Genomic DNA, 13,635 nt, shown 5'->3' with positions numbered 1-13,635 from the left:
CTGAAGACAACTCTGTGAAAGTTTATGAGACAATATTTCTCTGCAGTGATTTATGAGACAGGAAAACAATGTCAAGGCAAAAAACACTTTCACCAAAAATAATACATTGTTTAGACAATAAAAGAAGAAACCCTAAGAAAAAAACATGAAGGCAGAACATTCCAGCAGAATGAAACCAGCACCCTGCTTTTTTTAAGACATAAACATCAGATGCTATCAGATATTTTGCATCTTTCTTCATAAAGGAATTATCTCCCAAAGCTGCAATATTTTAAACTAATTTTCTATATCAAACATTCAAAATATGAAGTGTATATAATATGTATACAAATTTATTTATGATACAGTGAGGCTTAAAATACATTAATTGCATGTAAATGCTATGTCTTGTGTTCTGTTCTAGAAAACTATTAGAAAATGTTTAAAAAGCCATCATTTTAACCTTTCTCTACATAAGAACAATCCATATATGTTCTTAAAGTGAAAATTAAACAACACAAAAAGTCTATCCAGAAGTAAGTGATATTTAGCTGAGACAAGCAGTGAAGAAAGCTGAAAGGAAGCCCCATTTCTGGTCACTCACTTTGCAGATGTCACAGCGGCGCCCGATGACGTTGGCTTTACACTCGCACTGGCCCGTCCGAGAGTCACAGACCTCCGAGAAGGAGCCATTCATGTGACAGTGGCAGGCTGCAGAGGAGGAAGAAGAAGATGTCAGTGTGTTCCCTGAAGCTAAATCTAATAGCCAAATGTTTACAGTGCAGCTTTTGCCACACTGAGAAATGCCCAGCCTGGGTTAAGCAGGAAGGTGTTGCTTCCATACCCTGACATATTAACCTGCCCATATTAATGCAGAATTTTCCTCCAAATTATTGCAGTCAGAAATTTTGCCTCAAGTCCATTAACAGCTTGTTTTAGATGCTCCTCTCAGATCAAAGCAGGATGTGGAGGGCAGATTACTAAGTACATGCCCAGAGACTCGGAGTCTCGAGGAAGGGAAGGGCAGAGCTGAGAGAAAAACACAAGAAGGGTACAGACCCTTACACAGGGTGTGTACAGGGTGTAGCCCCAACCAGTGGGAGTGTTACTGCTCCACATGCTGGTTCTGCTGTCCTGGAGTTCACTCCCTGTTCATGTAGTTGTCAGGAAATGCTGGCAGGCTGCAAACTCAGTACAAAGTTGACACTCTACAGGGACAGCAATGCTCTCATGCCCCAAGCTGCACTGAAAAATATACCAAGGATTATCTGCTACCATGACTCTCCAGGATTTCTGTCGCAGCAACAGCATCACAGTTTCCAGAGGAAATGTAACCCAACTGACCAACCTAACTCATCACAGTGCTTTCCTGAAGATTAAAAAAGGCAGTGAAAAAGCTGTTTCTTGAGGAAAACAGCAATGCTTCTGGCTCTTAAATTCTTCTTTAGGGGAAGACAAATTTTGGGGAAGATGCCTATCACCTTTTATGTTCTTCAACCACAAGAACCTTTGTGTCCTGCAACCCTTTTGGCATGCAGAGATTTTGAAAAAAACCCTTAGCTCTTGCTGTAGAGAACAGGAATGTGATTGTTGCCACAGGGACTATAACCACGCAGTCACTGATCAGCATGAGCTGGTTCCTGCACATACTTTTGTTTCCCCCTTCATAGGGAAATGAATCCACGTTTTATACCAATTATCAATCTACTCTCTAAAATTGGGATCCAATCCACATTTTGCCTTCCTGCAGTGCCCTATCTATATGTGTTGCTTTTTTTTCCTCAACCTGACACCTTCATTTTAAAAAACACAAGAGTCCCAGCAGTGAACACATGGCAGTCGCATACTTGCATGTCAGAAGGTGCTATGTGAGACAAAGCAGTTTCATTTTTCCTATCTATAGATTATTACAACAAGACCTTCCTCATTACTTCATTGGACTTGCTAATTTCCAATTATAAATTAAAAGGATCGGTGTGGGAGTTTTCTCCCTGCTCTTGAGGTATTCTGCAGAAGTTGCTTCTTTTAATGAAAGCAACTATATGATATGCCATTCTGTTCATGGCATTGTTTCTCAAATGTTTGCAAAAATTCAGGAATAAGTAACAAAAATGTGCTGGTTCTGCTGTTCATACCAGTTATGTAACACCTTCAGAGATTTCTATCTCCTTCTGTTTTGCAATATATTTTTAAAAAGTAAAAATTAAAAGACGCTTTTGATGTAACATTGCTTATCTTTTCCTTTCAGCTTTCAATACTAAACAAATCTATAATTTACCTCTTTCACCCTGTATACTTTAATCCTGCCCTTTTTAACTTGACATTCATGTTTTAAAACTGACACTACAAACCGTACATGATGATAAGTCTCATATACATATATGTTTTTAGTATATATATAATTAAATTGGTCAGTGAAGAAAGAAGATACTAAAGCTCAGATTCAACAAACTACAATCCTCAATGCAAATTAAAAGTGTTTCACCAACCTTTTTATACAGACCTCAAACCGAAGCTCAGTCTGATTTGAATTGTTTTGCTTATCAGGCATATGACAACACAAGAATAAAAAAGAGAACTTACACTGATTTTATAAACAGATGAGTTTTTCCTATTTATATTACAACAAGCAGCGCTCCATGGTGTTTTAACTCAGTCACAGATGACTGAGTGCAATGCAGTGGTAAGGGAGAATTTGGAATGTCAGGACTTTGTTTTTCTTGGCTCTGGCAGTACCTACACAGAGAAGAAACATACAGCCAGGGCTATTCAGCTAATAAACTGCTACTCAATCTGATAAATTGCACTTATTGCACCTAGAGCCTTCCCATTCATTCACCTCTACTGGGAAAATTAGCCCTTGTCCAAACCTCCAAATGGCTGTTATTATACAAAGTAGCCTGTTGGAGAAATTTGTCATACTTTCTTCCCGAAAGACATTGGTCAAGACCTTCATTCTCTTTAGATTTCTATAAATATTTATGAGCTTGTATTTATGACCAAGCTACACGCTTATTCTCCTACAACAGTAGTACCTATACACTGAAACATAGGCAGACTTGATTATTTGCTTTAATTCATCTTTTGACACTGAGCTTCATTACAATCAGCTCAACCTGCAGGTATTTGCTTCAGCATACTGTGCTGTTTCACTCCAAAAAACAACCGACTAGAATCAAATCAAATAAGCTTAGGACATTTGCTCATTGTTCTTAGATTTATGGTTTTGTATAGATACACAAAAAAATTCAGAGATGTTATGATGATATAAAGCTGTACTGTCATTTGAAATGGTTAATGCACACAACAGCACTGTACTGAGAAAGAGCAAGAGACATTTCAAATAATAATTTGAAAGCAAATTCATGCCTTGCAATACTCTTGGATTTGGCTTTTTAATAAGGAACAAAATTGAAAACAACAAAGTAAAGGCATAGTCCCTCTGATATTTTTGCTGCAGGGCAAACTTCATGGAAGTCTGCAAAGGAAATAAAATATCATATGCAAAGAAGAAAACCCACATGAAAGGCAGAGAGTAGATGAATACAAGGTAACTGCAAGCACAAGGATATGAATACATTAAGGGGCTCTCCCTGTCAATGATATGAACAACAAAAGCAAATCTCATAATTCAACATTAAACATGCATTTCTTTTCAATTTTTTTTGTTGTACATTTTCCAAACTCCCCTCTTATAAAATCTCTGTCTCATGGACCTGTCACTACTGTGGAAATGGTCAAACCACCAGTCATACTGATGGCTCAAGAATAGTGACAAGGTACTGGAAGCTGTAATTTCTGATATACACTTCTTCTTAAATCACTGTCCACACTTAACATTGTAAATTATATGACATCATTCATTATGACCTGTTAACTTATGGAAAGAATATATAGGATTGTCCAATTTTTTTCTGCCATTGTGTAAAGTATGTACAGAAATCACTTACACAGGTATGTCTTCAGGGTTATCTACGACCTTGTGTACATCAGTGTTTATTGTCCTTAGCTGAGAAACTTGTTGATGTTCTGCATCTTGTTAGCTCCCACAGACTCTCTGGAGGTCCAACACAACCTAGGATTTTCACTTTTAGACTGCAAGTTGCTAATAGGGCAAGTCCTGGAAATGGATGCCAGTGCCTCAGACCTCTCTGCTCACAACACCTACTGCAGACATGGTCCCCATCCATATCCCCTCACACAGAGCAGTAAGGCAATGCCCCAGCTCTTTTACTTGCATAATTTTATCCTGCTATAGCACCTTTGTATTCAGTGAGGAATAAATCCTTGTGACAGTGAAATAAAATGCTCAGCTCTTTCAGGACAGTTCATAACTTCTTTTATTCCACTTCTCAGGATGTGAAGGAAAAGTATGTGACGCATGTTTTTAAGTTAAAAACACTTGTTCTGCATTCTGAATTGTGCCAGCAACAGCTCAGAGAGAGAGAGAGAGACTGCCTCCTATAGAAAGAAAAGCTCCTGTTCCAACCAAATCTTTCATCTCCACCGAATAATTTTTTGCAATCACTATGGGGAAAGATGTGATGGGGCTGGTAGTTGAATAACATGCCAACACTCAGCTGAGAATTGCTAGCTTGCTGCAGTGCCAGTATCTTCCTCCAGAGCATTTTAGAAAAATTTTCTCAAGATTTTAGGGTCTGATTGTCAGGTGGGAGAATCTTGACCTGCAAGCAGCAGCACCTCCCAACTTTTACTGCGGTTATATAAGTGGGAAGCAGGTTATAAATGCTGCCAGAGCTGGACCCTGAAACTGAAATACCACTCCCTCCTTTCAGTCTTATAAGAGAACAGGATTTTTCTGGGTACCTTATAGCATTTTTAGTGCATAGTTTCCATTTATTTGTATTTATTTTTGTAGATCTGACATTAAGTATAACCTTTGCACCCATACAATGCTCCATTGTTTACTTCCCACGTCTGCTTCAATCAGAGCTTTTTTTAAAAAGTTCTTCTTTCTATTTAGTTTAAAGCCTCCCTTTCTAGATGCAGATGCACAGTGTCATTATTAGAGCCGCATCATTCTCTTGCTCACACATATAGAGGCACAGTCTTCCTCTCAGGAGCAAAGTTATAAGATAGATCAATACTGTCAGGAGCTGTAAAAGTTCGTGACTTACGTTGACAGTTCCTTGCATGAAGAGCATCACCAAAATATCCATCAGCACACCTCTCACAATATTGGCCTGTTGTACCTGGCTTACATATCAGACAAGCACCAGACAAGCTGTCACAGCTGCCAGGAACGGAGAAGTCAAGGTTGTCATTACACTGGCATGGTTGGCATGATCCTCCTGGTATTAAAGGTTGTCCAAAATAGCCTTCTGCACACCTATGGCAAAAGACATCATCAGTTAGGACACTTCAATAATCCTCTCATTAGAAATATTTAATTCTGTTGCCTCCCTAATCACTAAAAATGATTTGATCTTCTCTCAGGTCTGCCTTAAGCATCTTTTTTCTTTCTCTCTCCTCTTTTTTAACAACACTGTAGACACAGTACCAGCTGAAATCCTGCCAGTTCTGCTAGCAATTAGACTTCAGTGGGAGAAAAATCTTGTCACTGGCACTGAATGCGACATAAAGCATAGCAAGAAATCTTAGTGGCACTCTGGAGGAAGGGGGGTTGGACCACATGACCTTGAAAGGTCCCTTCCAATCCAAAAAATTCTATGACTCTATGTTAGATATACTTTGTATTTTAGCACATTCTGTATCAATGTTCTGCAGTCAATCACAAGCAAGCCTGATTATGTTTTTTTCCTCCACCTTGAAAACTTCTTTAGTTTAGAAAAACACTTTAAGAATGTAATACAGCCATATATTTGTTTACCTAACAAGATCCATCCCCTGACTTCGACTTCCCCTGATCTACTGCATGGTGAGATTTGCTCAATTAATGGATTTCTAATCTCTGTGTATGGGCAATCTAACAAAAAGATTGCTCATTAGCACAGGAACTATGCTGTTGAGTACTATAGTTTTCATATTTTAAGAGAATTGTTTGAAAATATCACATCCTTTTCCGCCTTGCCCACCTGCAATTTTTCTGTGAGTATCATGTAAAGCAGTTTAGTGAATCTGACCTAACATGAGTCTGTATTTAAACCAAATTCCTACTAATCTCACAGCCTATTTTCTATTTCTATTCTGCTCTGCTTTCCTTTTCTATTTGCTCATACTTCAGAGTAAGAGCAACTTGTAGATAGCAAAGTAAAAGAAAAGAAAAATTTCACAGTTCTGGCTAATGAATTTATTCATGTGCATCTCAGATGAACTCCAATTAGTGTAAAACCAGAAAGTACATAAAGCACATTGCACAAAATAGTTTTTCCTACTATTTTAAAGTCAGTTTGAATGCAGTTTTAAGGTACACAGATATCCTCTCGACTTTTGTAGTAGTGCTGGAGAGCATGGTTGAGGAAAGATTTTTTGTATCATTGTAATGCAGAAATGCAGAGCTCCACTGCTGTCACTCTTGTGTGCATCAAGTTCATCCTTTTCCTTGCTTCCAGAATGCTTTTAATTGGATCATAAGCAAAGCTGTCTAACATGCACTACATATTATTCAATATCATCAGCAAAGATCATAAAGATTATAAAAACTGGAAAACTGAGAGCAGGGAGGAAAAAATAGTGGGAATTAATTGAGCAGTTTTTGTAATTTTACACAAAATAGGCTTTTTTTCCATTCTCTCAAGATATCCACGATACAGCCCACAAACCAATAACATGTATAAACAGTCCAGTGGTTTGGCTGCATGTAAGCACTCAGGAGTAAAATTTCCACAATCTAGCCCACTCCTGTAGCACAGTCATCTCTAAAAACTACCTCTTCATAGCAACAAGACATCAAAATCTTGTCATTAGAATAATTCAGATATTTTATTTTCAGAACCTGTCATAAAGGTAGCAATTTATTGTATTTCCTGCAAAGGAAGAGATAATTTTTTCTTTGATGGAGGATATCTCAGCTATGACAAAAGACTAATTTTTATCTTCACTTTGCCAAAATAAATCGGCTTTTTTCAGTGACATTATCTCAGTTACAAAGTCTAAGAATGTATCTTAATATGTAACAATAAATAGCCACATTTTATCAAAATCAGAGAGTATCTGGATAATTATGCAGTTACCTTAATTTACCTAAAGTAGATTACATCTGAAGTTAACTCATGCTTTCCTAGCATACTACTGGTGTGCTTGTCATAGATTTGTATCTCTTGGTCCTACTAATCTATTTGACTTCACTTAATGTGTGTTTGTTTTCTTCTTTCACTGTCATTTAGGGGTTAGTTCTGTATTTGACAGCATTCACAGAAACCCAAGAGTTCACAGAAAGAATGCCCCAAAGATTTACGTGAAACACGCTGCTAATAATTTCCTCCTATTAACAGCAGGAGACCTCAATAACTCTTTGTATTCTCATCAGTTTACACTACAATAATTAAAATTAGAAAAACCCACTACCATCACATAGCCATATTTAACTTATGCACATACATAATCTCGAATCCAACTGAAGACGATCCTGAAAGTAGGGGTAAACCAGTTAAAGATGAAAAGAGAAATGTGTACAGGTATCTCTGTAAATTCTTCCTCTTTTTCTACCACTTCTCCTGAAGTTGCAGGGGAAGATTAAAAAAAATTCACTTTGCTTAGTTCCATCTTTTTTCCCTTAAGGACATTCCTACTTCAGCTTCTTTTCTCAGGTTCAAAGTATTTGGGAAGGTTTAGATTAAAAAACATCAATAAGTATGCAGCATGGAAAATTATGAATTACAAAAAATACATGTAAAAGAATGACTTCTAACTACAACCTAACACCTCTGAGATTAAAAAAATAAACAAAAATAGGAGTAAAAAAAGCAGCAAAAAAAGGACTGTGTTAACATATTCCTTTTCTATTCTCAAATGCAGGTGTGTATGTGAGTGACACTGCTTTTATTTAGCATAAGTGGTGCCAAAGACAAGGCTACAACTGAAAAATATGTGTATGAATGTGTACTGGGCCTGGTCAGTATGGAGTTAATATTCCTCATAGGAGTCTGTATGATGGTCTGTATATACACGTACATGCACAGAAATGCAGGCCTTTTTATACATTTCTTTATATTTACTGGCAAAAAAATCCCCTTGAGACAGAGTTAATTAAGCCTGCAAATCCAAACACTTTAAAGTCTGGAAGTATATTTTTACAGAGCCTTTGAAATTTATGTGCATTCAACCTGTGCACAAAATCAAGCAAAAGCCCTGTGGAGAAATGGCTGGTGAGCACGCAGTGAGATATCTTAACTCAGGTGCATAGCACAGATGTTATTGTTGTGTGACCAACTATAAATCTTGCATTTTCTAACGTCAGAATGCCTACCTTTGCAAGCTGCAAACAATCCTGTGTAACACATTTGTTGTACCAAATCTCCTGAAATGTTTGACCCTTTTCCCAGCAGTACTGCAACAGGCTCGCTGCTCTGGCACGAGTGGGAGAATTATATTTGCTACAGTGAGCAGCAGTCTGCAGCCACAGTTCTCACGAGAGGCTGGGGCTGGTGGCACTCTGTGCTGGACTCCAAGAATGGGGGAGGTGGGGGCAAGGAAGGACACGGGTCAGCTCACCCTTCTGCTCACACATGAGGGACACTGACCCTCCTTCCAGGAAGGAAAGGGCACTGGATCCATGCACATAAATCATAGAGTCCTACAGGAAACGCCAGACTCTCACCTATTTTGCTTCTTTTCCCTATTGAGACTGTATTTGGAAAGCAGATATCACCATCCTGTAAATGTGCTGGGCTAAAAAGACAACCTTTCATCATTATCATGCATCCTTTCTATGAAGTTAAGAGAATGTCCAGCCTATTTCATACACCTTTGGAAAAGTGACCAGTGGGCAAAGGAAAGAAAACTCGTGTCTAATTTTTTAGCGGAAAACATTACGTGGGAAAGCTGAGCTCTCTCTACAATTATAGATATATGATAACTCCCAACACAGTTTATATCTGCAATTATTTTGATGGTGTTATGATCTGGACCCCTCAGAATATTGAGCAATTATGGCACCATTTTCCTGAGAGTTCCAGTGAGAGAAGTAGCAATTTTTTCTTCACATTTTACAAATCAGACAGATATATGTATCTCCCTAGGGGACAGAGGATATATTTTTAGGCCAAATAAGTACAGTGCTGCACACTCTCACTTCATTATATTTATTATGTCATGGTAATTTAGGATTGTTCAGCTAACGAATTACGTGACTCAGATCACTTGTCACTTTGTAGTTGCTAAAATGAAAGAGAATTTAATGCAAACTCTCTCAGCAATTATACAACCACTGCTAATAGCAAAATGCAACATGCTTTCTCCTGATCATTATTATTGACAGCTGCAGACATTTTAAAACAACTTGTTACAATTAAAAGCAAAGAGTTCTGTGAGCTTTGGAATTAATGGCCTAATTTCCAGTGGATTTATATATCCCGGTTACAAGGCTAAGGGCTGATTATTTGCTGCAGGATGTTGCTACTCAGCAGGGAGTAATCCCTCAGGCTACAGCAGCACTTTTTCCTTGCCCTGTGAAAGTTTTCTTATGGGCAGAACATTTAACAATCTCTCTTGTTCTCTCTCTATCTGTTTAATCAGGTGTGAGTTCACACAGTATTCTCCCCCTTAGCTATGACATGTCCTGATTTATTAACCTCTATTCAGCCACTTCTTTTCATAAAACCTTCGGCAACAATTATCATCTTTCAGCCCTCCTACCTTCTGCCAAATTTAGTTGAAATTGACCTACAAGTGCAGACGACTTCGCAGGCAGCCAGGGAGACATGCACAAAAAGATCACAGTAGCCTCATTTCCTTAGGAGATCAGGCTAAAATCCAATTTAGCCATTTATTCAGACTCGGTCCTGCTGCATCTACAGCCTGTGCTCCACTCAGAAACAGCACTTGTTGCTAATGGAAGCTGTCAATGACCCTGCATTGACAAACTGCCACCAAAGTGCTCTTGATGTGATTTATTCCTGCCGTCATTAACTTCACAGCCCACTAGCTGAAAGAAGGTGATGACTTCCCAGACAGACAGGAAAAGACAGGCAGAAATAGCAGCAGCAGGAGCAGACTCGGTGATGATGGGTGGAAACAGGTGACAGCCTGCACTCTCACTTCAGGACAGATATAGCACAACAGGGGATTTAAAAGGAAGTAGTTGTAAATTGGAAAGAGGGGACTATAGGGAGATTCACAGCGTATGGTCAGGTTTCTCCTTTTCTGGTTGTCTCTTACTCTTGCTTTATTCCCACTTTTTCTCATCCCAGCCTGAATATTTTAAGGCTTCATTCAGAAGCCTTACCTTTTTTTAGGCTTTGCCTTGAAAAATCCTTCAAGGAGCTCATGCAAATGTCAAATGGCAAGAGCCTACTAAGAAACACAAGGGCCATGTTTCCATGCCCCTAAACTAGGTGTTACACAGTTCCTTGGCTCCCCAAGCCCCTCCTAAAAAGGTGTCATTGGCAGGGTCACAGGGGACTGGGATCATGCAGACAAAGCCAACACTGATTCATCATGACCTCCAAAGAGCTAGCAGAGGTCCCTGGCACACTAACTGCTCTTGAAATCTGTTCCATCCATGTGAAATCCCAAGGGACCAAAGGCATGCAGACACTGTGGTGATATCCCTCGCCTATGAGGTCTCACCTCCTGTGGAAGGGGGTTCCTGGGAGCTTAGCACTAGAACTCACACCAGCTCTTTGTTTCATTTAAATTCTCCACATGATCCTTTCAGCATAATGCCTTTGTAAAGCTAGCAATAAGTGTAGGAAATACATATCAAACTTCTCTATGTATTTGACCAAGAATTATCTTTTTTTGTCATTAAAGCCTACTTTGTTCTACTTGCTAAATAAAGACCACAACAGAAAATGAGAAGCAACAAAAATGTAAAATATTCCTTTAACAAACAAAATCTACAAGTAACTTATTAGAAGAGCTGTATTTTCACTGTATATTAACTTCTGTAAGTGAAGCATCAGTAATTTACTGCATATTTGAATCACCAGCTTCTAAACATTCAAATGACAAAAGAGACAAAAGGTTTATAAAAATCTCAGAAGAGTGACAGAAAAGCTAGAAGCAACTTTTTTAACAAAGATTCTTATTTATCAGCAAATGCTTCTTGGAAACCTTACATTTTACCATAAAATAATGAAACAAGAAAACCACAAATTCATGGATCCAGTATCAGGAAAATGCACAGGAATTTTTTCAGTGAGTTTCAGAACAGGAATAGGGATGAGAAGGGGAGGTAATAAAAGGTAGAACAGTTCCATGTGATCAATGCTTTTGTTTCATATGACTAAAAGCATGGTGCCTGCTTACCTTTCACAGCGTGGTCCCACGTAGCCAGCTGGGCACTCATCACACATTAATCCACGATGTGGGTCAAAATGACACGTTGGGCTAAAGCTGTGTTGTTGATATTGAGAAAGAAGAGGGACAAGGAAGAAACATAAAGAAAACATGGTTAGCAGCATAGCTCTCTTCCCACTTCAGAGATTGTTAATTTGCAAAACAGTGCCCAGGAAAAGTGATTCTGCTCTAGGACATGGGGCTTAAGTTCGACTCCAGCAAATTGAATTTGGAATGACTCTGCTATTTCTGCGACACTGAATATAGAGCAGCGGATGGCAGCATCCCAATAGCCTGTTATTACGGGACTTGAGCCTGCCAGTGAGTGGTCTGGATACCATTAAAAAGGCAGGAATGTACAGCTGCTTGTTTGTGCCCCCGAGGGGCTGGCAAAACAATCTGTGCCATAACGTGGCCCCTATATAAATCTTTCTGAAGGACAACCGATTAAAGCTCAGTTAACTTTGTGTATAGTCAGCTGTGAAAGGAACCCAGTGAACAAGAAAGGGGAGGGGCAACATGGGAAATATCTGGTACAGCTTCCCAGAGAGTGTATTTGAGTTAGAGTGCCAATGACCTCAAGCAACAGGCCACACAGGCATGCTGAAATTCAAGAATAGCTTGCAGACTAGAAAGTTTTACCTCTTTGTTATGCTCTAATTATTTTTGGCTGGTTTGGGTTTTTTTTCCTCTTTTTTTTTTATTTTAATAAATAAGGATACTGTAGCCATTTGCAAGCTCTGCATCTCAATGCCTGTGTTTAACTCTGAACTGTGTTCCTTCACAGTCAGCATCCTGCTTTCCACAACCCTTCTCCTTTAACCCACTTTTCTGAAGAAACCTCCTGACACACTGAAAGACACTACACAGAAGAAGAGGCAATCTGTTCTTCTGTAATTCTGTAATGATTATTAGAGACAGAGACATATGAGCATCTTTATAAAGCCTTGTCTAAATAATGGCAATCAATTCTGGTCAACTAAATAGAAAAATAGAAAAAGGGGAAAAAAAGAAATAAAAGACTGGGTGTGGGTGCATAGAGGAATGACTATTCAAAGGGGCAAAACAAAGCACCTATGTGAAAAAAAGATACTAAATTACCTTTTATAACCTAGGAAAAAAGAATTTGAGAAGCAATAGAACTGCTCCAACAAAGACAGCAGAAGGAAGGCATATTCAAGGTAACAGTGCATGCTACAATAATAACAAATAGACATAATCTGACCTTGGATATATTAAAGAAGGATATACCATGACAGTTTCTGGAAAGTAATAGGCCCAGGAGGACAGAAAAGCTTAATTAGCATCATTTAATGTGATTAGCTGCTGGTGACTGGACCCCACTTCTCAAGAGTCATCCATCCTGTTATCTGTCCTCAGTTATTCTTTATTCTGTATTATCCCATAAATATGAGAGACCACTAAGAAAAACATGGGATGGTCAGGACGAATAAATAAAGACAGATGCTGTCATTTTTCTCTTTCCAATAAGGATTATGTTTGTGTTATTTTGCTATGTCATTTACTTAATAATAGATTCAGTAATACTTAATAATGGAGGAAGAGTCAGTTGAAGAAGCAATAATTGTTCATTCTTTTCTTTAACAGCAATGAAAGGACACATTATCATTGAATATAATCAGCAGCACCTGACTTGCTTGAAGCTCCTGCTTGTCAGTCCCAACCTCACTCTTTCCAAGAGCTCCATGGAGAATTTTTTAGAGATGCTATCACAGCTCATTATACCATTGTACAAAATTGACTGTACCAAAGTTCCTCAAAGAGCTCTGAATTTAACTGCATAAATTTTAAATATAATAAAGATAATAATTGTAAGGATGATGACGATTGAATAATAATAATGATAATGTACTTATTAGTACTAAGCAATAATGGTGAACAGTAGAATTTCTATGTTTTAAGGGTTATGCTCAGACCTTGATTCTTTCTGTGACTTAATAGTTGGACCACATTTCAACAATAAACATTAATATATTGAGAAATTCCCATCTGTGTGCTGTTAAGGAAATGTATGATAGCAAGCTGAGAAGAGTTTATCTTCCTGATTATTGAGAATCTCATTACTCACTAGTGCTAAACACTAATGAACTGTGAGTATTGATTTGTCAAAACAAGCTTCAAAAAATGGTAGTTCCCCCCTCTTGATTCATCATTGCTCTTTATGGTTTTCCCATATGGCAGCAACACCAGTACGAGTCAGGACACAGGACAAGC

At 38.3% G+C, this 13,635-nt stretch overlaps 1 protein-coding gene across 1 annotated transcript in view; it reads right to left on the bottom strand.

The window, feature by feature from the left end:
* Positions 1-13,635, bottom strand: part of LAMA2 (laminin subunit alpha 2) — a 334,586-nt gene that overhangs the window by 120,992 nt on the left and 199,959 nt on the right. The window contains exons 18-20 of the mRNA XM_063153343.1: positions 11,371-11,457; positions 5,118-5,329; positions 584-690 (exon numbers count right to left, since the gene is read on the bottom strand). Of these exons, the coding sequence (XP_063009413.1) occupies positions 584-690; positions 5,118-5,329; positions 11,371-11,457 (406 nt within the window). The remainder of the gene's footprint in view (positions 1-583; positions 691-5,117; positions 5,330-11,370; positions 11,458-13,635) is intronic.

Source organism: Melospiza melodia, chromosome 3, assembly GCF_035770615.1.
Source record: "Melospiza melodia melodia isolate bMelMel2 chromosome 3, bMelMel2.pri, whole genome shotgun sequence".
In the NCBI taxonomy this organism is placed as follows: domain Eukaryota; kingdom Metazoa; phylum Chordata; class Aves; order Passeriformes; family Passerellidae; genus Melospiza; species Melospiza melodia.
The sequence above is the reverse complement of the archived record's forward strand: the minus strand, read 5'-3'. Positions and strand labels throughout refer to the sequence as shown.